This window comes from Sorex araneus, chromosome X, assembly GCF_027595985.1.
Source record: "Sorex araneus isolate mSorAra2 chromosome X, mSorAra2.pri, whole genome shotgun sequence".
NCBI lineage: Eukaryota > Metazoa > Chordata > Mammalia > Eulipotyphla > Soricidae > Sorex > Sorex araneus.
In genome coordinates, this window is record NC_073313.1 from 313,817,555 (window position 1) to 313,843,750 (window position 26,196).

At 58.9% G+C, this 26,196-nt stretch overlaps 2 protein-coding genes across 9 annotated transcripts in view; one reads left to right on the forward strand and one right to left on the reverse strand.

The window, feature by feature from the left end:
- Positions 1-1,208, forward strand: part of PAX8 (paired box 8) — a 57,963-nt gene extending 56,755 nt beyond the window's left edge. For 3 of the 5 annotated variants that reach the window (XM_055122000.1, XM_004609256.2, XM_055122001.1), the window contains exon 12: positions 86-224. Coding sequence is in view for 2 of the 5 variants with exons in the window: in XM_055122002.1 (XP_054977977.1) it covers positions 86-162 (77 nt within the window). In the remaining 3 variants the exon portion in view is untranslated. Of the gene's footprint in view, positions 1-85 lie in introns of all 5 variants that reach the window. The other 2 variants (XM_055122002.1, XM_004609255.2) reach the window with 1 other exon arrangement.
- Positions 1,209-14,275: 13,067 nt separating this feature from the next.
- Positions 14,276-26,196, reverse strand: part of PSD4 (pleckstrin and Sec7 domain containing 4) — a 32,598-nt gene continuing 20,677 nt past the window's right edge. For 3 of the 4 annotated variants that reach the window (XM_055121479.1, XM_055121476.1, XM_055121477.1), the window contains 12 exons: positions 22,896-23,072; positions 22,509-22,589; positions 22,239-22,351; positions 21,670-21,728; positions 21,433-21,522; positions 20,318-20,361; positions 19,811-19,971; positions 18,911-18,981; positions 18,608-18,771; positions 18,057-18,201; positions 17,584-17,727; positions 14,277-14,961 (listed from right to left, as the gene is read on the reverse strand). In XM_055121479.1, coding sequence (XP_054977454.1) covers positions 14,704-14,961; positions 17,584-17,727; positions 18,057-18,201; positions 18,608-18,771; positions 18,911-18,981; positions 19,811-19,971; positions 20,318-20,361; positions 21,433-21,522; positions 21,670-21,728; positions 22,239-22,351; positions 22,509-22,589; positions 22,896-23,072 — 1,507 coding nt within the window. In that variant the 3' untranslated portion in view covers positions 14,277-14,703. Of the gene's footprint in view, positions 14,962-17,583; positions 17,728-18,056; positions 18,202-18,607; positions 18,772-18,910; positions 18,982-19,810; positions 19,972-20,317; positions 20,362-21,432; positions 21,523-21,669; positions 21,729-22,238; positions 22,352-22,508; positions 22,590-22,895; positions 23,073-26,196 lie in introns of all 4 variants that reach the window. The other variant, XM_055121478.1, reaches the window with a different exon arrangement.

Below are 26,196 nucleotides of genomic sequence, written 5' to 3' on the forward strand. Positions count from 1 at the left end.
AAAGGTTAGCAGATGCCAGAGAAGGCTCCGGTGCAATTTCCCCTTCTGACCGGTGGTGTTGTTGTTTTTTTCCCAATGTGTCCAGGTTCCCCATATTATTACAGTTCCACATCGAGGTCGAGCGCGCCGCCCACCACCGCCACGGCCTTTGACCATCTGTAGTTGCCATGGGGACAGTGGGAGCCTCCAAGCCACAGGAGGACTTGGCCGGGGACAGGCCCCAGAGAGTCACACAAAGGAATCTTTATTTATTACATGAAAAATAACCACAAGTCCAACATTGCGGCACACTCCCCGTGTGGTTGGTGTAACGAACCATGAAAGACAGGATGACTTTGGAGAAGGCCACTCTGTCCTCCAAGACTCCTGAACAAGGTGGAGGGGTGGGGTGGGGGGAGTCCCTGGGAAGGAGCAGCGGCCCCCGTTCTGGGCAAGACTACACTGGAGGAGAAGTGTGGAGACCAGAGGGAACAGCTGAGGAGCTGCTGGGGGTGGGGTGGCAAATGGGGCCCCCGGAGGGGCTGAGGGACGTCCCAGGGTACCTCCCTGGCTCTGTGGCCTGCACTCACTGATTACCATGTGTGGAGCACTTCCAGCCCTCTCAGGGGAAGGCTCCCCGCCCCTGCTCTGAGAGGTTCGTACGTGCCCTGGAGTTGAGACCCCAACTGTCCACCTCGACTCAGCCTGCTTGGTCTTCCTGCACCTCCTTCCTGGCCACTAGCCAAACAACAGCTCCGCTCAGCAGATCTTCCTGTGGCCACTGCTGTGACCACAGCTCACCCCCTGATCCTCCTCCTGCCTAAAGCAGATGGAAATGGACATTCCCAAAGATCCCCAGCTCCAGGGTGGGGGGTTCCGAGCAAGACAGATTGCTGGGACCCACTTCCCTCTCCCAACAGCAACCCCTCCCCACCAAGCTAACTGTACTGCCTGCGACCCCAGCCCACCGCAACCGAAGCACCCCCCCGAGGCAGCCTGGAAGCCAGCAATGGAGGTTCCCTCTCTGGCCCTGTGGCTCCTGCCCCCCAAGGCCTGACTGTAAATACTGTAAATGAAGCTTGTGTGGGTCCAGCATTCCTCTTTCCACCTCCCAAACTCTGGCCTTTCAGTGACTTGTCTCCCTCCTATGTCGGGCTTTGCTCCTTGATAATGCTTTTTTCTTTTTTTTTTTTTAAAGAACAACCACTCGTCCATTGCCATGTGACTCAATAAACCATTACTCTTCGTCTCAGGCTCTGAGGTTGACTGTGGAAGGAAGTTCCTGCAATTGGAAGGAGAACCCCCCTCCACTCACCCCCATAACCCAGTTGTCACAGAGCTCACAGTAGGGCAGGCTTGTGGGGTGGGGGGTGTCAACCACCGGACGTGCTCCAAAGCTCTGATTTAGCTTTCCCCGTTTGCCCTTCCTAGGCAAGCCATGTACATCCTTTGATTTCTCCAGCTCGGAGTAAGGGGGAGGGAAAAGTGAGAAGAGACAGTGCTGAACTCATCCTTGGCTCCCAGGTTGTTCTGTGGCTAGTTACAGGATGCCAGAGAATGAGCTGATGCAAGATCCAGCATAACCATCAAGGGGGCCCACGAGACTGGGATGCTTGGTGTGAGGGGGAGGGAAAGAAGAAGATATTTTCCTAGGCTCCGTAGAGCCAGAAAAAAAAATGGAAATAACTGGCTCTTGGAAGCACTTGGGAAATGGTGGAAATTCCATTCAGTCTTCTGGTCTCACATCAATTCTACGAACTCACCTCCCTGCCACACCCCCATCACCGCCACCAGTGATGCCTGCATGGTCAGCACCCCATAGAGATGGTGGCCTGTGAGGAGGGTCTGTTTGCTTTCGTTTGATCCCGAAGATTTGACTAGACTGAACAGTGAAGAGGTAACGGGAGTGGTGAGGGAGCCTGGACAACCCCTTTCTATGGAGTTTTCGAGAACATGAGGGGAAATACACTAGAAAGAACCTTCTAGGGCTCTGTACCCGCAGCAGCTGTCAGGAGTCTACACGGGCCCTTTCCACATGTTACCAGCTGGAGTGAGGGGCTGGCCCTGGCTCCAGGCCCAGGTTAGTTAATAGCTCAGTGGGGCTCGTCTCAGCTGAGGCAGGTGGAGGCAGGAGTGGCTCGTCCCAAACCCCTCCGCGACCCAAGGCTACACAGGCAGAGGCAGAGATCGGCATCCCCAAAGGAGGGCCCAGAGAAGGGGTGCCAGGGAGGGTGAGGGGCGCAGGTTGGGAGACCACAGAGAAAGCCCAACCCTCATACTTCCCTCCTGAGAGGGACTGAGACAGGGGTCACTTTTCAGTGGCAAAATTTATCTTAGGGGGCACATGGATCCCATGATCACAGACTGATGTCTGTGTGACCCATAGTCTCCAGGCTCCTGAGTGCCCTCAGACAGACCCACTGCTTGTTCTGGGGCTGGAGGAAGCCCCTATCCAAGACTCACCTTGAGGTGGATGCACCCCACGCGTGCAGAATGATCCTTTGCACACTTAGCCCCACCCTCCTCTAGGACTGCTCAGTGCCCACACGGGCCCACCCCAACCCCTAAATGACCAGAGTCTTGAGCCACGCTTTCCCCATGGGCTGACCTGGCCCAGAAACAACTGTCTCCTTCTCTGAGGTGAGCTGAGCATCCCAGGACACTGCAGGTGAAGTACAGACCCCTGGGAGCGGGGGGACATGGGTGCTGACCAGTACCCACCCATCCTTGTATCCCACCATCAGACCAGTACACACCCACCCATGTATCCCACCATCATCCAACCAAGGGGTCCCAGCATCGGGGGCAATGTTGACAGAAGTTGGGGTAGCCCAGAAAGTGAGGTGGAGAACTAAGAAGTGTGTGTAGGTGTGTCACACACTGAGGTAGGTGTGTGACAGGCACACACTGAGGTAGGTGTATGACAGACACTTTCTCTGAGGGCGCAGGAGTGGTGTTCAGTAGTGCCACACACTGAGGTAGGTGTGTGACAAACACTTTCTCTGAAGGTGCAGGAGTGGTGTTCAGTAGTGTGTCACACACTGAGGTAGGTGTGTGACAGACACTTTCTCTGAGGGCGCAGGAGTGGTGTTCAGTAGCCACTGAATGGCTGTCCTGAGGCTCGAGTGTGGAGTCCCATGGCACAGGGAGACAGCCCCCCTCTGCCTGGGTGGAGGGGTCTCCTCAAGCTGCCCCCCTTCCTCTGTTCTCTAGCCCACAGTGCCTCCAGCTCCCATCACCTCGCAGAGGTCTGGGTGGGCTTCTCGCTAATACACGGAGCTGCCTGAGGCCAGCCTGGTCGCCCAGCCCTGGCCCTGAGGCGGGACTCATCTATCCTAGGAGGGTTGAAGCCCGGAGCGCCAGTGAGTGTGGCGACGGTGGGGTGGGGATCCTGCCTCCCAGTGCTGCTCCCAGGACTGATGCCTGCTGTGCTTGAGCTGCCCTGAGCAGCCCTGCGCATTCTGCCCCCGCGGTGCCCAACAGGGGCTGGGTCGAGGGCTCAGACCGGAGCAGCTGGCACCTCGGTGCTGACAGAGGGGAGCTGGAGGAGATGCTGAGCAGGGCGGCCCAGCTGCCCCTCCCTGGTCTGCCTCCACCTCCCGCCACTGCCCAGCAACCTAAGCCTTCTCCTGGAAATTTAGGAAGACCTTGTCCTTTGGGGCTGAGAGCAGAAGGAGGGGCCTGGTGGCCTGAGTCCAGGACAGAGGGAGGCTGGCTGGGACTGGCACCCCCACACTTCCTTCCACTCTCCTCACCCTCATCCACACCCATTTCTCTCTCAACACTGAGCCCCACTTCCCATTCAGGGGCACAGAGAAGAGAGGACTCAGGGCCACTTGGAGGCTAAGGTCTCAGCTCCCACAGCCCTCAGACCACTGCTTTGTGAAGAGGGACAGTGCCCATAGACAGGGCCACTCAAGGAAGTCTCACACACACACAACTTGGCTTGGGGTCCCGGCCCCAGATGGATGTCTGCGAACCGGGGCTGGGTTGAGTGTGGATTCCTCCGTTTTCCTGAGCCTCGCTTTCCTAGGCCCTCCCTGGCTCCCCTCACCACACCCCTCCTCAACTTTCAGTGCCATAGCTACCTGCAGGGTAGCTGAGTGACCCTCTGTGCCAATGCTTGTCACCTTGTGCCACTGAGTGACACTAGAGGGAATGCCACCTCCACAAAGGCTCTCTCTCTCTCTCCCTCCCTCCCTTTCCCTCTTTCTCCCTCCCTCTCCCTGTCCCTCTTCTCTCCCTCTCCCCACCTCTCCTCTTCCACCTTCCTGTCTTCACCTCTTGAGGATGTTTATGCCCAGGCCTAAAGTGGGAGGGGGCAGGGAGTGGTCCGTGGGCTGGGGGGGGGGCAGAGGTGGTGGACCTCTGTGCATCTGTGCCTGGTGGCAGGTGGCCAGGCTGGGGAATGAAGCGCTGCCCCACCCTCTTCTGCACAGTCTGAAGCCATTTCTCCCCCTCACCATCCTTTGGGACCTTAGTTCCCAGGGGTGTGGAAAGGGCTGCCTGCCCTGATCTTGACCCTCTCCCATCACCTCGGCTGTGTGTCCACAGTCTCACAACTTTTTTTCTCTCCTTTTGGCTCCTGTGGGGGCGACTCCTGTTCCCTGAGCCCTGAGATCTCCTTCCCTGCAGCAGCCCTCACGTCTGTCCCTCACCCTGAGCCCCCAGAGCCCCCAGCCTGCATCCCTGGAGAAAGCTGGAGCTGGTGGGGGGGGACCTCCTTCAGCCTCAGCAGCGTCCTGGGGCTGCAGCAGCCGCCTAGGGGCCGCCTGGGCGGGGGCGGGGGCAGGGAGTGGCCCGTGGGCGGGGGCGGAGGGGGTGGACCTCTGTGCATCTGTGCCCGGTGGCAGGGGGCCAGGCTGGGGAGTGAAGCGCTGCCTGCAGCCCTCCCAGGGAAATGTGATTTCCCCGTGAGTGAAGCAGACTGTGCAGTGTGGAAATTGGCTCTTTCTGAGCGAGTGGCGGCTGCTCCGGAGTTGGCGGGCTGGGGCCCGCGGGAGGCCGTGCCGGCCCCTGGAGTGAGCTGGGAGCAGCCATGTGCTGAGAACTCATTAGGGATAAATCAAAGCAGCACCAGCATGAAGCCAGCACCCTCCCCCCACCCCCTCTGCGACCCCCCATGAGCTTCCCTCCTCCCTGCCAGCCTCTGTGTGTGTGTGTGTGTGTGTGTGTGTGTGTGTGTGTGTGTGTGTGTGTGTGTGTGTGTGTGTGTGTGTGGTGGGGTGGGCCCACCTGCACGCCATAGTCTCTGGCTTCCCAGGTTCAGGAGGTGGCCCCGCGGGCAGCTGGCCCCTGGCAGTGAGAGCTGTGCCCTGGCGCGGGTGCCTCTTTCTCAGGTTTGTCAGCTCGGTGGGGGTGCAGGGGTCGCAAGCCTCACTCCCAGCCCCAGGCCTGGCCCCCAGGAGCAGGGACAGAGACACACATTCCACCTCAGCAGACCCACCTTTCCATCTCTGACTTCCTGGGGAACCCCCAGAGTGAGGACCCCAAGTGCCCCTTGACCCCCTCCCCCATCATATATGATTGTGAGATGAGGATCCCCGGGCCCCTGGGCCGGACTGTATCATCAACGGTTCCTGTGGCCAGTGTGCCCCAGACCCCGGGTTCAGAGCCATGGCAGAGGGAGCCAGCAAGAGACCAGCAGGGTGCTTCCAAGCAAGCACCCCAGCCCCCAACACACGGAAATGGAAGAGAAAGAGTAAGGCCTAGTGACCCCCCCTCCCCCGCCCCGCTGGTGATCCCCACCCCCACCCCCATTCTACTCCTGCCTGCCAGTCTCAGAGCTGAGTTGTGGGTCTGGGGATTTTTCTGTCATGACCAGGCCCCACTCCTCCCCTGGGAGGGTGTGAGTGACACTGCCAAGACCCCAGGGCCCCGCCCTGCCACCTCCCCACGGGTCAGTTTCCTCAAGTGTAAAAGCGTCTGACTGGGGCCCGGCCGTGACTCAGTCATCACCCGGGTCAGGGAAAGGTACTGCCGTCCTCATCTGACTGGTTCAGGTATGAGGCCTTCTCTCTGCGGAGTAACTTTCCACCAGGCAGACACCCTAGCTCCCTACTTGGACTCGTCTCTGTTTGGGGAAGGGGCAGGGTAGTTTCTGGTGCCATGGCCCACCCAGGGCACTGTGTTCTGCCTCAGCTCGCTGAGTGAAGCCAGACTGCTGGAAGATTCCAGGCCAAGCAGGGGCTTCGGGGGAGCTGAGGCTGGCTGCCATAAAAGAAGTTGAGCCGTAGAAGTGGTGGGGTCCCACATGAAGGGGTCCGTTCATGTGGCAGCCCCCCGGGAACACCTAAATGTGAGGGATCACATGTTCTGACAGGGCCCCAGGAGAGATGAATCGGACCAAGTTACCACCTATTTGGGGGGTGGGGGGCGGAGGGGAGTAACCTTAAAGATGCCCCCAGAGCTAAGAAATGAGACTATTCTGGTATTCATTGTAAGGCAATGAGTGAACGCCTGGCTGGGATAAGGGAACCAAGCACGCGCACATACACACACACACACACACACACACACACACACACATACACACACACACACCAGTCTAAGGTGCCAGCAATTCCCAGAGTCTTAGCAAGCTCCTGTTGCTTCCCTCAGCCCTACCTTGGGGTCCAACGTCCTGCTCTGGGGAGGGGGGAGGAGGCAGTTGTCAGCCCCCTTTCCTCGAACCCCCAGTGAGTATCACGGGGAAGGGGAAGGTGACTGCCTTTTCTGCCGCCTACTGGGGTTCGATCCCCAGCACCACATGGGTGCTCTCGAGTCCCTGGCAGGAGTATTAGTTGTGAAATCAAAAGTAAGCCCCGAATCCTGCCCGGTGTGACCCCCAAATGAAAACAAAAACAAAATCAGAAAAACAAACGAGAGAGAACCAGCCCGCCCCACCCTGCCCCACCCCTGCCCACTCCCAGGGTCCGCCTTCCAAGCCCACTGCAGCTCGACAGGGCCAGGGGGCGCCGAGGGGCTCTCTGTCACCGGTTTCTTTGTTACCTCGAAGGGTGGGGGAGAGAAGGTGAGATTCATTTCTTCGGTAAGACCCCCCAGGCTTACCTCGACCCCTGCTTCCTCTCTCCACGCCCTCCCCCCTGCATCAGGCTAGGGGCCTGGTCCACCACTCCAAGGGGCTGGAGGGAGCACAAGTCCAGAGCAGAAAGGAGGCGTGGGGAAGCAAGTGGAGGTCGAGGTGATGTTGGGGTTCTACTTCCCTGTACGCGCTCGTGCTCGGGGCTCAGGGCTCTGGTCTGGGCCTTGGGGACAGGCCCTACCTCCTGCCTGCGGGGACCAAGTCTCCAGTCCCACATGGAGGCTGGGGGAGGGGCGGGCTGCAACACAATGATGGGGAAGGGAGCCAGTCAGCAGAGGGGGAGCAGGTGCTGGCTCCCACTCCCCGCCCCCCCCAGCCCCGGTGGGGTGGGCCAGGCCCAGGCCAAGGCTTGGGGCCCATGGAGCATGTCGCCTGCTAAGGAGGAGCGGGGGCGGGGGAGGGGAGGGCGGGGAGGTGAATAAATAATAGGAAATAAAACTTCATGAAGCAGAAAATAAAAGGCAGATTATACAGATGTGGCAATTTGAAGGATCATTGCCTCTGTCCTCTTTTTAACTGCTGCATCTGGAGTTTTGAAGCGGCTTATCCTCTCCCCCCCTCTGCCGCCAGGTCCCCGCCTGGCTGGAGGCCCCTGCTGGGCCAAGGCACACACAGGGCCACAGGCTGGCACCTCAGTGGCTTCGTCCTGTTGGCATTTCCAAGCACCAAGCGTGCAGCTGCCCTGCCTGGGTGGAACCCAAAGGGCTGAGAAAGGGGGCAAGAGGGTGGGCTGAGGACTTCGGGGAGAGGGGCAGCCCCGAGTGAGAGGTGGGGAAGGAGGTTTGGGTGGGGAAAGGAGGGTTCTGGCCAGGGAGCGCAGAGCTGGAGAGGCTGACGGTGAGCGGGAGGATGCCCAGGAGTGGGGGAGGTGAGTCCCCCGGTGCAGGGGGTGTCGGCTAGGGGCAGCGAGGGGCTAAATCTCAGTATCTTCATGCAAGCAGCTTCCTTCTCCCTCTTCATCAAAATTCATTTGTTAAGCCTCAATTTGACACTGTGCCAGGTGCTATATAAACAGACATGGTCCTTTGCCCTTAAGGAATTTCCACCCTAAGACACACTCTGACATTTTTGTTTATCTTATTTTAAATATTAATGTATTCCCCACCTTATTCCAGAGAGGATTTGAGACAGCTCATAGGAAATGCATGCAATAAATTAGCAAAAGACAAATAAGAAAGCAAGTGTTGTCGTTGGGGTGGTGGAAAACACCGGCTAGAAGGGCAGAGCAGCTCCTGAGCCGTAACTCGGCCTTGGGAATCCTGGTGGCAGCATGGAAGGGCCACGGCAGCCACTGACCAGGTGGCAGTTCCCAGGTGGCGATGCTCTGGGTCTCGGGAGCAGCAGGACCTCCCTCTCCCTGCCTCTCAGCTCTGAAGGACTCCAGTCACCTGGGCCCTGAGTCCGGGACCACGAGGCGTTCCATTCTGGGGTGTCCGCAGAAGCACAGCAGGAAAGCATCCTCAGGGGGAACGTCTTGGGTGGGGTGACTGTCGAGAGGCTGAGCAGGTGGTCGGCATGTGGGGGTGGGGTGCAGAGTCGATCTCCAAGCACAGATACAAGAGTGGCTCTTGGGGCTGGAGCGATAGCACAGCGGGTAGGGTGTTTGCCTTGCACGCGGCCAACCCAGGTTCCATTCCCAGCATCCAATATGGCCCCCTGAGCACCGCCAGGGGTAATTCCTGAGTGCAGAGCCAGGAGTGATCCCTGTGCATCGTGCCAGGTGTGACCCAAAAAGCAAAAAAAAAAAGAGTAGCTCTTGTGGGGTGGAAGATGCATGCCAAAAGTAGATAATGGACCAAACATGCTGACCTCTCAGTGTCTGTGGTGCAAGCCATAGTGCCCAAAAGTAGAGAGAAAGTATGGGGAATATTGTCTGCCATAGAGGCAGAGGGAGGGTGGGAAAAGGGGGGCTATACTGGGGATATCAGTGGTGGGGAATGTGCACTGGTGGAGGGATGGGTGTTTGATCATTGTGAGATTGTAACCCAAACATGAAAACTTGTAACTGTCTCACAGTGATTCAATAAAATTAAAAAAAATACTAGGGAAAAAATGATAACACTATTATAAGTTACCCAAACTATAATAATAAAATCTACTAAAATTAAAAAAAAAAAAGAGTAGCTCTTGTGCACTGTCACCTGCGTAAGCCCCCACGGGCAGAATACCTTGACCCAAGAAGGCCTCTGTCTCCCTCGCCTCCTCTCTTTTGTGCTAGGATTGTCAGAACTACCACGGAGGAGCACGTGGCCTTGTCTACAATGTCAGAGGCCACGCCAGCAGCAGGAGTCAGGCTTCCTGAGCTCCAAGCCAAGGACTCAGGAGACCCTGGGGCCCTAGGCAGGGACACGGGAGACAGGGAAGTCAAGGGTATCATCATTTATGGAGAATCTAGTCCCGTGGCTAGAACTCCTGTCTGGAGTTCAGAGCCGAGATCTGGCAGAGCCGGAGTTCAGCAGAGGTTCCCAGAGGCCGGCCCCAAGGCTGAAGTCGGCTAGGCCAGCTGGCCAGGCCTGCACCTCCGGAAAGGCAGAGCCGAGTGTCGGGAAAGGCGGGCAGAGGAAAGGCAGAAATGAAGCATACAGGAAGGCTGAAGGGCTGGGAGAAGCGGACGGATGTCCGGGGAAGATAGTCTCGAGGTCTGAGGCTTTTGTATTTCACCCCTAGGTTTTGGGCTCTTGGCCAGGGCCTGCCATGGAAGGGAAACTAACCGCCACTAGAGGTTTCCCCATCTTTGGGAAACTTTAGGCCCAAGCTTCCCTCCCTCACTGCCGTGTCTTGTCCCCAAACCTCCAGCCCTGGGGACATCCCACTTGCTGCCTTCTCCAGACTTGGAGCCCACAAAGGAGGGAGGCCTCTGGGAGCTTTGGCTTTTCCCTGGCACCAGGCCATAGACAACAGTCACAGCAGAGGAGATGCTGTGGAATCATGAGAGAGAGAGAGAGAGAGAGAGAGAGAGAGAGAGAGAGAGAGAGAGAGAGAGAGAGAGAGAGAGAGAGAGAGAGAGAGAGAGAGAGAGGAGAGAGAGAGAGAAAGGGAGAGGGGAGGGAAAGGGAAAGAGAGAGGGGGAGAGGGAGAAAGAGAAAGAGGGAGGGAGGAAGGGAAAGAGAGAGAGGGAGGGAGAGAAAGAGAGGAAGAGGGAGGAGAGAGAGTGAGGAGGGAGAAGGAGAGAGACAGGAAGAAAAGGGAGAGGGAGAGGGAGGGAGAGAGGGAGGAAAAAAGGGAGAGGGAGAGGGAGAGGGAGAGGGATCAGAAGAGAGAGAGAGGGAGATAGGGGGAGAGAAGAAAGGCTCCAAGTCCCCTCCCCTGACCTTGGTGGCTGGCTCCGAGATGGGTTTCATGGCTTAAGTTGAGTTGTTCAGAGATTACTTCTCTGGACTTAAACTTGACACTCTTAAGAAAGAGATACATTGGGCACTGGATGCGTGCCTAGGAGATGGAGGGCTGGGAGCTCCCAGGGCCATCTTGGTGTCTCGCAAGAGCGGTGATCCTGCTCCAAGGCCCAAGAGGTCAGGCCTGGAAGAGCAAGAGACACCTGGGATGGCAGCGTGGCCCAGTGGTGCAGTCCTGGATTAAGTCAGTGGTGTCAACGGCTCAGTGTGGAACCTCACCTGACCTGGACAGATCAGTTATTGGAGACAACCAGTCTTTTCCTGCTGACGTCCATGAGAGCTAAGATTAGTTACTGCAATTCCCAATCGGGTGGGTGACAGAAGGCAGAGGCCCAATCCCAAAGCAGTACCTACACCTGGCCCAGCAGTGTGTGTGTGTGTGTGTGTGTGTGTGTGTGTGTGTGTGTGTGTGTGTGTGTGTGTGTGTGTGTGTGGCAGTGGTGTTTGCATGAGGTGAGGCCAGAGGGGTTGGATCATAATAAGTAACCTGCCCAGGTTTCCTCTGTGCCAAGCATTGTTCTGGGATGTTTACTTGCATAGTTTTTCTTAATCCTCATGAAACTCCTATGAGGTAAAATGCATTATTATCCCCTTTATAGAGAAGAAGCCAAACAGACTGCGGCCAGACAGCTGGGGTGGGTACCCTGGGGCTCAGGCCCAGAGCCTGGCTCCTTGGGGCTGATGGCCCGGGGCCTGCTGCAGGTCTGGCGTCACGTGACCACTGGGAGCTGAAGGCTGAAGACTCCAGCAGAGAAGAGCCAGGGTCTAGCTCACCCTGAGGGGTGGAAGGTGTGGATAGGAATGGGGGCAGGGGGGGGAAAGTTAGACAGATGCAGACGTCCACCGTGGCACGCTGGGGGAGTGGAGAAAAGGGAGGAAAGGCTGGATTTTCTGCTGGTTTTTGCTTTGGACACTGATGCACTTGAAGTTGTCTGCGAGGTAAGATCACGGAGTAGAGAGGAGGAGGCTCACAGACAAGGGCCTGAGGGAGGAGTGAGAGGTCTCTGGAGGGAAAGGGGGAGTGTGCCAGCTGGGGGCGGGGGGTGGGGGCCAACCCCAAAAGGAGCACAGGAGCCCCTCGGCCTGGTCTCCAGACAAGGGAAGGAGGGAGGGAGGTGGGCGGAAAGCATTTGGCTGGTGAGTGGGCACCACACCCAGCAAAGCAGGAGGCAAAGGTGTTGGCAGAGGGTCCTAGGGGTGGTCTCCAGTGATTCCCAAGGATGAGCACCCCAGAGGGTGGGGGTAGCAGGAGGAAGGAGCAAGTAAGGAGCCCCAAGATTCTCTGGAGGTTCCGGAAGTGTCTGTTTGTCTACCATTGGGGCCAGCAAAGGTGAGGCATAGCTGGATGCTAGCAGCGGGCCTCAGTCACTTCACTTCCATCACTCGAGGTTCCCAGGCGGTCTCCCGAAGGGTGGGCTTGGAACCCACACTCCACACCACACGGGGTGCAGCCTCATGCCCCGCCCTCCAGCCCCTGCTCATCCCACTGGCTGTCTCCCCCGGATTCAGAGTCCACAAAGGACCTGTGATCTTTTGTGTTTCCCTGGCACCGGGCCATAGAGGACAGTCACAGCAGAGAGATGCTGTGGAATTGGCCTGCTGTGTACCGGGGCCCGAAGACCGACCCCCCCCCAACCCTCCAGACCCCCTGGAAAGGAAACTCCCCGGCTCTGACCCCACATTGAGGAGGAGGTCGGGGTGGAGACAAGGTCAGAAGCAGGCTAGTGGAGTTCCATCTGGCCCACCCTCAGCACTGGGCTTGGAGGGAGCAGGTCTAGGGGTTTCTCGGTTTTCACTTTCCGTGACAGCCTTCCGTGTACCGGAGAGTTCTGTTACAGGCCCCACCGTAGGCTGACCCCACAGGCTCCGGAAATGTTTCTCTGTCCCTCTCCATCTGCAGGGTGATGTCAAAGTCTCACCACTTGTCTGGTAGAACGTCCCCAGCTAGCAGGAGGTCTGGTCTGGGCCACTGTGGGTTCAGGAGTGTGGGAAGAAGGCCCAGGTTCAGGCTGCCTGGCACCAAGGCTTAAGCCTGACCAGGCCGGTGGAAGTCAGCAAGAGGCAAGTCCGCCCCCTAGTGGCCACATGTGCCAGCGGCAGTTCCGCAATTGCAGACACAAGGCAAGACCAGTCAGCTCTGCAGGTCTCAGGTGAGCCTCGAGGGGCGTGGTCGGCGATGTCAAAGGATGTACTCACGCCCCCCCACCCCCCCGCATGGACGCCTCAGTTCCAGGGCCACATCACGTCTGCCTGATGCTAGAGACAGGTGGACGTTGCTGTGGCCATGACCCGCCCTCACACACTAGTAACGGGAAGAACTGCATCAGCTCCTGGTCCTGCTCGGCTGAGTCAGACCCTGGGAGAGGGGGGGCTCAAGTGTCTCCTGCTGCTCCGCCACAAGATGTAGCAGTCTCTGCACTCATGGCTGGGCAGCACAGAGCCCGGCATCACCTCCTCCTGGTGGTCAGGGGCTTATTTCAATCATGGCCGAGCTCCCAAACCCTGCCCCGGGCAAAGTGGACCTCCTCTGGGGCTCCTCTGGGGAATGCACCAGGGGCTGGACGGAGGATGTGGGAGCACCCTCCAGCTGTCACAGATCTGTGAGTGTGGGAGCCATGAACAATCGTGAACAGTCGTGAACACGATATGCAGACATGGACTGGCGTATTCAGCTGCACACACACACACACGTGTACACACATGCATGCATACAAAGGCTGGCGCATGCATGCACACACTGACACGTGCACACATGCAGACACATGTGCAGACGCACGCATGCAGATGCACACACACACACACACACACACACACACACACACACACACACACACACCAGAGCTACTCCGGGGACAAGGGAACAGCCTGCAGCCACGCAAGGCCCCGTTTCTCAGGCCCACCTGCCGCCCGCCCCACACACCTGAGCGGCCTCCTGGTTGTCAGCCCATCTTTATTGTGCATGGCCCAGCTCTGACCCTCCTCGGGGCTCCCAGAGCCAGCACCACCTGGTGGCGTGCCAGGCCCCGGGGCTGCTCACGGGCCTGGCAGGGAGGAGGCAGCCCAGCAGGAAGGCCACAGAGGCCATCCGTCAGGCAGCGGGCAGCGAGAGGCCCCTCTTGGCGGGCGGCCTGCCTGCACACTTGGCTGAACAGAGACAATGGTGGCTGCTTCTCCGGCCCAGCCTTTTTCCCACAGGGAGGGCTTTGGGTCCTTCGGGCTCCAGAACACCCCCGGCCCCACCACAGAGCAGGGTCAGCTGAGAGGCAGCCACAGGGCAGCCCATAGGACCGCCCAGGGTCCTGTGAGCTGCCCGCTGGGGAGGGAGGAGAGGCTGGGTGCTGGTGCCCCTCAGAACCGGGGCTCTTAGGGATGGGGCATGCTGAGAGCCTATGCTGACCCTCTCACACTCCCCACCCAGGGCCTGAGCTGCTGCTCCCATCTCCCAACCTCGTGACCCGTGCCCTCCCCGGGGCCACCAAGGCCCTTATTCTGCTCCTTCCAGCCTCCCCACCCGTGGCCTCACCCCGAGTGGGAGAGGCTGGCTATCCCCCTGCCTGCCTCAGGAAAGGCCCAAGGCGGGCCAGAGGCTCAGCGAGGCCTGGGGGTGAGACAGAAGTCCTGACTAGATGCAGGAGTCCTAGAAGAGACCCTTGTCCTATGTCCTGTGCCAGAGGCGGACTGGGGGCTCTCAAAGTACCTTGCGAGGGGCCTCCTGATTCTGGAGCGAAGGCCACCCTCAGAGCCGAAGCTCCCCTGCCCTCCTCTTCCCCCCTTCTCCGGCTCTCCCCTGTCTATTTCTGTCCCCCCAGCTCTTCCCCATCTCCCCCCCCGAATCCCCTCTCTGGTCTCTGCCTTGCCCCATCTCAGTCTCCTCCTGTCCCGACTCCCCATCTTCCCCCCCACCCCCCACAGTCCCACACAGAGGCCTCCACTTCTGGGTGCTGCGTGTCCGAGGCCGGCCCGGGCCACTGAACTGACTCACAGACCAGCACACAGCAGCTGGCATGGGCACTGAGGTCCACCAGACTCTGGAGAGGCCGATGGGCTACACACAGTCTGGGAGAGTGTCCTCACGTCCCGTCTGGCTCCCACAGGCCAGGGCTGAGTGGGCAGGGCAGCTGTGGGTGCACAGCAGTGGACACCCACAGAGCAGTGTGCAGTGTCCTGTGGAGAAGGGCCCCGAGGGGACTCGGACCCTCAGGCCGGCCCGGCCAGGCAGGGGAGGGGGATCGGGGGGGGCCACCCGCTTCACAGCTGGTTGCGGTTCCGCTTGGGGATGATCTTGCGGTAGGTCCTGCGCTCTGAGATGTTGCGCTTCACCTTGGCCGTGGTGGGGGCCTCGTCCTGGTGCAGGGACGGGCTGGAGTGAGACTTTTTCAGGCTGGACTTGGGCTCCCGGGTGCCGCACGCTTCCTGGGCCAGCTGCTCCTCCCACAGGTCCAGGTCCTCATCTGGGAAGTGCAGACGGCTCAGCAGCAGCTGCACGTAGGTCTCATAGCGGCTTTTCTGCAACACACCCGCCCCGTCGCCTTAGCCACACGCGGGCTTCCGGTCACAGGTCCCCAAAGGCGCCAGAGGGGGCGGCTCCGGTGGGCGCTGTGGCACACGGAAGCAGCCGGGTCTTGCAGAACCCCCGGGACCCCGTGAGGACCCACTGTGGTGACGGACATGCTTAGGGCTTAGGCCACATCCTGGGAAGACCATCCGAACCCGCCCCCTCTGCCTGAGATCGGGGCTGCCACCACCCCCCGCCCCCTTCCCCAACACATCCACACACAGTGCGCACATCTGCACTCAGCCCTAATTGGCTTGGAATAGCATTTTAACAATTGACATCTGGAGAAGCTGCCGCCAACTAGCCTCATCTGTCTGCTCCTGAGGCTGGTAACCACCGCAGAGTCTCCCCACGGCTGGGCCCCCACTCCCACCTCCCGTGCCTTGGGCCTGGTCCCTGGGAGGTTCAGCGGCAAGCATCAACTCTGCTTTGCAGAGAGGGGCATGAGGGGCATGAGGGCCGGGAGGGGCCGGGCTTTGATTCTCGGCAACTACAGGTGCAGCCCCAGAGGCCCCCAACCACCCCGGGGTGCAGCCCCAAGGCCCTAGCGCCCCCTCCTCCAGTCCTGGTGCTGCACCCATGGCCCAGTGGGTTCACCAGTGCGGCCCCCTGAGCACCTTGGGAGGCCCCAAACTACAAGTGAAAACTTCAAAAGAAGGAAAACACAGGAGGGCCAGGCACTTGCTAATGATTCTAGCTGGTCGTGGGGAGAGGCTGGGTTTCTGCAGGCTGTGCCGGGGTCCCTGGCAGACCCCCATAGCTAGACAGGGGTGAGCTCAGCCAGACAAGCCACCAACAGGCCAGATGGATGGGTCGGCGGGCAGCAGGGCACAGCAGGACGCACCCCTGATCCTGAGCTTCCTTCTCTGCTTGATGCCTTTGGATGGCCGCTGACCCTCACTCCTAACACACCCTTCACGGGTCCCTCTTGCTTAGGGCCCTTGAATATGCAGGGACGTGAGATGGTGGGTGGCAGCGAGGCATTTTGTCCTTCGTCACTGAGCTAAGGAAGATCATTCCAGAGTCACGACCCCCCAGGAATCCTGTGAGGGACTGGAAGGGCGCATGCTCTAATCTGCTATGGAATCTCTCCATCCTTCAGTCCCCAGCTGTGAGCTGGGAATGAGGACCCAAAAGGCAGAGTTGTCAGCAAAATACATGAATAATCCACATAATCAATACCAGCTCCCCAAATATTACCTATTGTTACTAGGGAGATATCAGGGGGACTAACTCAGCTAGGGGGGTGGATAAGAGCCCTCCCCGCCCCAAAATACCCAGTCCCGGCAGCCGACCTCTACTACCCAACTGCCACCACGCTTCAGGTCGCTTTTCACACGCTCGGGCTGAGGCGCACACATGAGTGAACATGTTCCTGGACTGCGTGGCTGCTTTGCAGCCGTGCGACACATCATCATAAAGGGAAATATATATGTGTGTGCATACACACACACACACACACACACACACACACACACACACATATGCCTCTCAGAGAGCCCGGCAAGTTACCGAGAGTATCCCACCCACCCGGCAGAGCCTGGCAAACTCACCATGGTGTATTCGATATGCCAAATACAGTAACAATAACAGGTCTCATTCCCCTGACCCTGAAAGAGCCTCCAATCATTGGGAAAGGTGAGTAAGGAGAGGCTGCTAAAATCTCAGGGCTGGGATGAATGGAGACATTACTGGCGCCCGCTCGAGTAAATAGATGAACAACGGGATGACAGTGATACAGTCATACAGTGAACTCAGCTAAATTTCTAATTTAAGGAAAATCAAATTCAAGTTGCCTCCTAAATAATGCAGGGGTGAGGTGTGCCCATGTCCTGCAACCTAAAATACGTCAGGTGTCATCAATAGCTTCCCTCAGCGCTGCTCCTGCATATACACAGGGCCTGTATCTCTGAATTCCAGCTCACTGAATCTGAGAATGAGGAACCAGCAGACAGAAAATTATCTACTCATAAGTGGACCTGCCCAGTCCACATCCCGGTTACTCAAGGCCGAACTGTCTACTCTTAAAAGTATTTTGTATACACATGTATGGACTGGAGCGATAGCACAGTAGGTAGGGCATCTGCCTTGCATGCAACCGACCTGGGTTCGATTCCTCCATCCCTCTCGGAGAGCCCGGCAAGCTACCGAGAGTATCCGCCCACATGGCAGAGCCTGGAAAGCTACCCGTGGCGTACTGGATATGCCAAAAACAGCAACAAGTCTCACAATGGAGACATTACTGGTGCCCGCTCGAGCCAATCGATGAGCAACGGGATGACAGCGATACAGTGCTGTGCTATACACATGTATGAACTATGTACATATATGTACGAGAACATCTACATAGCCCCCGCTAAGAGTATCTCCAGACACGCGGTGCTCTGCACTCCCAGGGCAAGATGTGAGGGTCTGCCGCGCAGAAACACACACTCCCCGAAGTCTGGCCTGTGCCTCGGGAGTTCTCCTCTGGGACCCTGGGGCCCGGCCAGCGGTCACAGGACTCCCAGAGCGCCGAGGCGGGACAAGGCCACAGGAGGGCGGCAGAGGGCAGCAGTGGGCTGGGCCATCACCTCGTACTCCAGGTACTCCTTCCGCAAGCGGTACTCCTCCAGCTCGCGGCTGCGGCCCCGCCGCTCCGGCAGCCTCCTCTGCAGGTCCAGCAGGTCGTCGGCGGCAGCATCCAGGCAGTTCTCGTGGGCCCGATGCTGCTCCTCCTGGGAACAGAGTGGCCTGGAAAAGCTGGCCCGAGTGCCCCACCTGGGCGAAAACTACAGGGCCGCTGGGAGGCGCTGTGCACACGGCCCACCTGAGTTGCCCCCCTCCCCCCCCCCCCCCCCCCCCGTACCTCATTTGGGTCTCCCAAGAACCACAGGAGGGAGCCCTGAGCATGGCCAGGCATCCCCCACCCCCACCATGAAAAGACCCTCCCGCCTGTGCTGTAGGTGCAGAACCTGGGGTGCCAGGTCCCCACATCCCAGTGTGCACCGCCCCCCTCCCCCCAACCCACGTTCCCAGACCCCTTAGCGGAAGACGGGAGGAGTACCAGGGAGCTCTGGGCAGGCCCCATGGGCAGAATGGGCCGGACAAATCTGCGCTGGGAGCCCACTGCAGCTGGGAAGGGCGGTGCCGAGTGTGTGGCCGCAGCCAGGTTGATGCGGGCGATCCAGGAGCCCATCTCCTTGGCAGTGCTGTGGGCAGAAGAGGCTGTGGGGCCCTGCCCCTGCCAACTCCACCCTGAGCGCCCCCCCACTCCCAGGCTCTGCCAGCAGAGAAGCTTGGAGCCAGCTCGCCGCAGCCACTGTCTATCGCTTGCGGGAGTTTCCTCTGAGGTGGGAAGCCATCAGTTTTTACAGCAAGTGCCAAGCCACGATCCCTTGTTAGTGACTTCCCAGAAGCCTCTGGGCGGCGGCGCCTGCTCTCCGCAGGAAGAGGCTGACGAAGCACAGGGAAGCAGGGAGCACCCCCTTGCCAGGTGAGGCTGAAGGTCTCCGGCTGCAGAGTGAGGGGCTCTCTGCGTCCCCCAGCCCAGCCAGCAGCAGGGGGCAGGGGAGCCCAGGGGCGAGCCGGTAGCCACTGCCCACCCACCCAACTCACGGTGCCTGGAAGAGGTAGAGGCGCCAGTCGGCCGTTCGCAGCTGGAAGACGTGCGCCTTCTTGGTGTAATGGGTGGCCGGGGAGGCCAAGGAGTGGTGCACCCCCACGGGCTCATCCACCATCTGCCTGATCAAACTCTCCCCCTCAGGGCTGCAGTCCTCTCCCTGCCACACAGCACAGAAGGGGACCGTCACAGCTGCCCGCCCTTCCCAGGCCGCCCCCTCCATACACACACACACACACACACACACACACACACACACACTCCACGCAGCCCCGAAGAGGCCAAGCTGCCTTCTGTACCTTCAGGAAGTAGAGGACCATCCCGCGAAGCAGAGTGTGGAACATCTTCCAGCCACGCTTGCCCCAGGGCGCTGTGGGGAACAAAGTGGGAGGTGGTGAGCGGTGGTCCGGGCATGGTCAGCGGCCCTTCCGGACACTCACAATCCCCTCTGGGGGCCCACAAAGACCCAGCCAGGGGCAGGCAGGCACACGCCTCCAGGCTGACGTGCTTACAAACTACCCATGATGGGGACATTTTCACAGACAGGCACATGTCCCCTTATACACACACATACACAAACACACACACACACACACACACACACGTGTGTGCACACACCTGGCCCAACCTCAGCTGCACTCAGCTGCTCCCTGGGCCCTTCTAGGGATGCCCAGGGTCTGGGTACTCCTCGGGCAGGACAAGGCCGGCCTCCTTCGAGCACCTCCAGCTTTACCCATGGTCAAGCCTCATGACTGGCTACCATGCCCCATGCCCCACGGCTTCCCTGCTGGTCTGGCCTGGCCGCGGCCTACTCTGAAACTTCCTGCCATGGAGGAGGGAGGCCCCAGATGCGGCAACCTGTGCTCAGAGCAGAGGACGCCTGCTCTGCCCTCAGAGGGGGATCCCTTTTCCCAGCTCCAGATACCCAGGCCCTCTTGCCCCTCAAAAGTTCAGTGTGGATACCATGATTTCTTGGGGAGCCTTCACTTTGCTGCACCCCACCTCCCACACCCCATTTGGGAAGTGGAGCTTAGCCCTTCTGCCTACCCGTGGCCCTGGGGTGCAAACTACCTAGGCTTGCTTGGTCTGGCAGCCTTGGGAGCTGACACAGCAGCCCAGGCCACAGGTGAGGCATGTGGGTGCTGCCCTGCACCCTGGCCACGGCCTTCGAGGCCCCGAACAGAGCCGCAGACACTCACTCTTCTTGCCATCGGCGTCATGGTGCATCTTCCGTGCCAGGATGCCCTTCTTGTAGGTGGGCGCCGTGGGTTCCTGCGCCAGCTGCAGGAGCGGGCTGCATAGCTTGCCAGCCAGGGACGAAGTCTGGGCCTTCTCAGGCCTGGCTGCATCTTCCTCATCCCTGGACACCAGAGAATCCAGCTGAGACTGGCCGCGGTCTCATGGGGTGCGAGCCCTGAGGCCCTCCTGGTAAAGAATTCCTCCGAGGGACTCAACCAGTCTGTTCATTTACCAATGGCTACAGTCACGGGGGGTGTACCTCGGCCCAGCAGCCTGCAGCTCTTCCACATGGCTGCCCACCCCTGCACATCCTGTGCCCCAAGGCTATGCCTTGGGCTCCCTCTCCCATCCCCCCACCAGCAGAGGATGCCCCTGTCCAGGGTCCCAAGCGTCTTGAATGTTCCAGGGGCAAGTGCATGGAGGACAGGCCCCGAGCTGGAAGGGAGGGGCTGGGGGGTCATACTTACACGGCCCACTCGAGCTTCTCACTCCGGATAGACCAGTAGAGGGCCTGGAATAGGAGCAGAGAAGTGGCAGGGCTGAGTGAGGAGGGGTATGTAGTCTGCCTCTGCCCCCTTCACTGCTGCCCTGTGTCTGTGTGTTTGATCAGGGAGGGACTGAGGCTCGGACTAACAGGTGGATGAACGACCAAGAGTCTCTGCCACTTGCTGGGCCCAGACTGAGTCCTAGAGACAATGGCGGGACGAGAGCAAGTCTCATCCTTCATTCTCTGGGTGATCCCACCTGGAGGTCTCCCAGAGACAGACCAGCCCACAGCAACCCAGTGGGTGGTGGGCAATGAGGGAGTGAACGAACGAACGAACGAATGAATGAATGACCTAAGGAAGGAAGAGGACTTGTGAGATGCATTGTGTTGGCTGTGGTCCTGGCAGTGCCACGTAGCATGCCTGGCACTTTCTAGCGTTGGAGGGAGGTTCTCCAATGAGACGCAAGCACAGGAGCTGTGGCCCCTGAGAACAGGCAGGCTGTGTGCTGGGCATCGGGTGAAAACAACGCGGCTGGATAGTGACCATCCCCAAGGGAGCTGCGGTCAGCAGAGGAGAGGCAGCCTGAGACTAGAAATCAAACCAGGTACAAAACCCAAAGCTTCGTTCTGGTTTTTTGTTTTGTTTTGGAGCATCTCCAGCATGCTCAGGGCATACTCCTGGCTCAGCACTCAGGGATCACTCCTGGAGGGGCTAAGGGGACCATATGGGGTGCTGGAGACAGAACCCAAGTTGGCTGTGTGCCAGGTAAGCGCCCTACCCGCAGTACTATTGTTCCAGCCCCTGAAGCCTTTTCAGGTGCCCACCTAGAGACCCGAAAGCTGGTGCTTCTCAAATGCCACAGGCCTCCGTGTCACTCGGGGCCTAGTTAAGCATTGGGGGGGTCTCAGGTGCAGAGATTTGGAGTCAGCCAGACTCACAAGTCTGCACTGGCTCTCGGAGGCACCCTTGGAGGAGCCTTCCCACCAAGCTCCTTCCTGCTCCCAGGGGGTTTACGCAGAGCTGGTCCCAAGCTCAGCACTTCCCTTAGGATGCCAGGGGCAGGGGTGGGCACTGAGCCCCCCCGAGGACTGTACCTTCAGCAGCTCCTTGGGGAAGTTCCCGCCGTCTTGCAGGCCGTGCAGGTTGGTGATGAATTCCTGGCAGCTCATGCTCTTCCCAATGTTCTGTGGCCGCAGGGAGAGGGGGGAGCAGCTCTCACCCCAGTTCCAACAGAATAAACACAGCCCCCCAGCCTCTGGTCTCCACTCCCCCCTTTACAGCACCCACAGCCCTGCCTTGGAGCCCATGGCTGAACCCCACCACACCCTCACCTGTCCGTGCAGATCCGTATTAAGTAGCATGATGGCACAGGTCAAGGTGTGGACGCAATCTGGCCGGAGAAAGCTTGTTGGAACAGGGATGCTGCCCACACAGATCCCAGATGCTCTGGTTCTCCTCAGCCCCACCTCCATGCCCGCTACACACACACACACACACACACACACACACACACACACACACATACACACACTCATATAAAACAATTGTGTTTATACAATATTGTATAAACAAATATACAATATTGTATGCAATACACAATAGACAATACACATACACAATACTCACACACTCATTTATATACACACTCATACACATACACTCACACTCACACAATACATATACTCACACACACTCCTATGCACATACACTTTCTCTCTCACACACATACATGCATGCATGCACATGCACATGTGTGTGCACGTGTGTGCACACACACACATACCAGACATTACGCAGTGCATTCCACAGACAGACGACACATCCCAGCCATCTTCCTAGAGGCCCCATGCCTGGCCTGTGCACCCCGCCCCGCCGCCGACCCCGGCCAGCCGCCACCTACCCACAGAGGAGAAGAGCCCCGGGTTGCAGTAATGGAAGCGTCGGGAGAACTGGTAGAGGATTCGCTCCCGCTCCTGAGTCTCCCCACTGAGCACAAGGGCCTGCAGGAAGCCCCTGGACAGACAGAGTGTCAGCCAGCAGTGAGGCTGGAGCCCGGGCGGGGACAGCCAGCAGGCCCCAGGGCCTGGCGGATTCCAGCCTGGCTGAGCCTCCCTGCTCCGGCCTTCCCCCCTCCCTCCCTGGCTGCCCCAAACAGGCCCTGGACGCCTACCGGAGGGCGCGGTCCAGGCTCTGGCCTCCAAACTGGAAGAAAGACAAGTACTCCTCGGCCACGGCCCGGCTGAAGTCATTGCTGCAGGGGAGATGGGAGATGACGCCACCCACAGTCCCCACCCAGCCGACAGGCCAGGGCTGCAAGGGGAAGGCTCCTGCATCAGCCCTAGGACTCATCTGCATCTACCTCTGTGTGTGTGTGTGTGTGTGTGTGTGTGTGTGTGTGTGTGTGTGTGTATACACGCGTGCGCATGCGTGTGTCCCGGTGGAGTCAGGGTCAGAGGGGCTGGGAGCACTGCCCAGCAGGGACAGTGGGGATGTGGGCAAGGAGGGGTAGCCCGAGTGGGGAGGCCCCCACCCAAGTCCCCTGGGTCAAGCCCCTTACTTCTTGCGCAGGTAGGCGGCCACTTCTGACTTGCGGAAACCCTCCAGGTGGAAGAGGCGCGACGCCAGATTCCAGGCCCCCTTGTCGGGTCCCACCCCATTGGCCAGCTTGTCTCCCGTCGGCGGCCTCTGGTCAGCTTCTGGGATGCAGACCTCGGGCACGGGGTCTTCAGCAAGCCTGAAAAAGGCCACCATATCCTTAGACACCCCCACAAGGGATGGGGAGGGCGGGGAGGGGGCCCTTGAAGCACAGCTAGGAATTCTGGGGAGCAGCTGGGGGTGGGAAGGGCAGCGGTCAGGGCCTGACTGGCAGGGAGGGGACTGAGGTGTGGCCTAGCTGCTGTGTGACAACCCAAGAGGGAAGTGGAAGTGTCGCTCATGGCTCAGGACTGAGCACTTCCTCAGGAGAACACCAGAAAGGTTCAGAGCCTTGGTCACCTAGGGTGGCCCTTTGAAATACTGCTGGGATCAACCCAAGCAGGGGGCTGTCTCCCCACATTCCGGCAGACCACTGTCCCCCACACTAGGCCTTCCATCCCCAGGAGGTCTCCTGGCCACCCCCAACACAGAAAGGAAGGGCCCCAGGAACGGGAGAGCTGGGGGGGGGTGGCAGAGGGACAAAGTGTGTGCTGGACACACGGGCCTGAGCACTGGGCATGCAGGGGACTCTCAGGGCCGTGCACGGGCCCAGGCAACTGCCAGCAGGGGCAGACACACCCCAAACCAGAGGTGCCCCAGCCCTCGCTCTCCTGCTGTCAGACAGGGCATAGGGCGTCCCTGTTACCTGAATAGTTGTGAGTCTGGGAACCACAGCGAGCACTGCAGGCCAGCAGAGCAATCAGAATAGACAGTGGTCACTGTGAAACTGACCACTTAGAGAGTAAAGCCTCAGCAAATGGCCTGCCCCACTCTGTGTGGACACCCAGCTCTGCGCTATCTTGACCCTCCTGTACACCCCCACGCAGGGCACACACGGAGAACCCCAGAGCGAGTGAGGGGCAGTCAGCAAACTGATGGAGAGCAAGCCGAGGGTCTGGGGCCCAGAGAGACAGTGAGCGGGAAACCTCGCATGTGGCTGACTGGGTACCAGATGGCACCCCGAGCCCTGCCAGGAGTGAGCACAGAGCCAGGATATGAGCATCACTGAGTGTGGCCTAGAAGAACACATCAAGTCCAGGGTCCACCTGGGAAGTGTCTGACCAGTGACAGGGTACAGCATGGTCCCAAGAGCAACACAAGAGGAGAAAACAAAAGTGAGGGTGGCTGTCAGAGAAAGAAGTGGAAGGGCCAGAGTACACCACTGGATCCACCAGGGGTAAAGCACTTGCTCCACATCCCACTGACCCCCGGTTTGATCCCCAGGGTCACTCCTGAGCTTGGAGCCAGGAACAGTCCCCCAGCACTTGCTGGGTGTAGCCTGATTCCCCTTCCTATAGAGAAAGACAGACAGACAGACAGACAGACAGACAGACAGACACACACACACACACACACACACACACACACACACACACACACACTGAGCGAGAGAGAGAGAGAGAGAAAGAGAGAGAGTTGGATAAAGCACTAAACACTTTCTAAATATGAATATGACCTGGCCCATTCGATTGACCTAACAACGTGTCCAGATGCAGAAGCTGCAGAAATGAAAACTGAACCTTAAGTCTCTGCTTGACATGGGTCTGTATGTAAACAATTATGGGAAGTGAATTGTAAGGTGTGCGACCTGTTCTCCCAATCAAATAGTTTTAATAAATAGAATAACGACTTAAATAACAAGTAATCATGGAATAATTAGGCAAATAAACTGGAAGGAGAAGGACCTGCATGATTTCACTGTGAAAAATCAGGGCACCTCGCTGGGTCTGGAGCATGAAACTTGGTTCCCCGGTGTAAAAGAAAGATCGAATCAGCCTACTGGTGAAAGAGCGTTATCTCTCTGCGGAGGAAAGCCTCCATGGAGGAACCTTTCATCACGGTGTGCCGTGAGAGTCCAGCACTCACTCTAACCCAGCATGAACTGGTCCTGTGTTCCATGGGTGAACCCTCTTTCCAGACCCTGGAGGCACACGTCTGATGGCCACACCTCTGTACAGCTCCTGTGCATGTTTTCCCAGATGCCTCTTTGAATCCTGGCACTGACAGACTGGCTCTCTCCCCACGAGATGGCAACAGGATTAACCCCCAGTCAGTGAGCAGAAACCAGGGCAGCCATGGTTCTGTGTCTGCAGTGACCCCATCCAGCTGCCCAGAGGGTGGGCAGACATCCAGCTCTCCAGCCTCTCTTCTTGGTTCCTGGCTGTCATGGGTTGGGGACAATACTTGTCCTGTTATAGGCCATAGGATCAACCAACCTCCGCTGCTGGCCTGAGGTAGGCGCCAGGCCTGGGCTGCTTCGTCTGTGACTTAGTCGCATGCAGTGCCCGGGAATTCTGGGGCTCACGGTCTGGGGAAGACGCCTCCCCCTCAGCTCCAGATGGCCAGCCTGGCACGCAGCTTGTGGGGTGCTGCTTCTGCTCACCCCAAATATCCCCTCTAGGGGCTCCAGGAGGAGAAGTCAGGCTTGCTAAGCCCACAGGAGGCTCGGAGCTAGGTTTGCAGCACCGGGCCTACCCATTGCAACTTCTGAACTGTCAGGTCACACAGACAATGTGTGGGATGTGACCCTGGCCTCTGCTCTGCCCCATCACCACAGCTGGTGCCCCAACATACATCACAACCCCAACCGCTGCCCTGCTGCTCTGTTTGGCCTCCTGTGCCTCCAACACTCCACCTGTAACTGGGATCAGTGGTCTCACGCCGAACTCCCCGGGAATCAGCACAGAAAACATCCAGAGGGACCCGGCGCAGTGGTGCAGGGGCGTGAAACACCACCTCACCGGGGCTCCATCATGAGGCCGAGCCCCTGGTATCTGCAAACGGCGACCATGCCTCATGATGCTGGCAATTTCTGGCTACACACAGCCAGGTGTGTGTGTGGCCCTGTCTGAGCAGAGTCACTGAGGCCTGCACTGACCAGCACAGCCAAGAAGCGTGGCTGAGTGTGACTCCTGGACAAGCCCCACAGAGACACCCCCCCGCCCCCCCGCCAACCCTGCCCTGAGCACACCCACTTGCCCTGCGGAGCAGAGCTTAGGGGGACTGTGGCTGATGGGGACAGAGACCTACTGTGTGACCTCAGTGACAGTCGAGCTGAAAGCATGCCCAGCCAGGGCATCCCCAACAAAGGGGGTCACTGTCACTGTCATCCTGTTGCTCATCGATTTGTTCGAGTGGGCACCAGTAACGTCTCTCATTGTGAG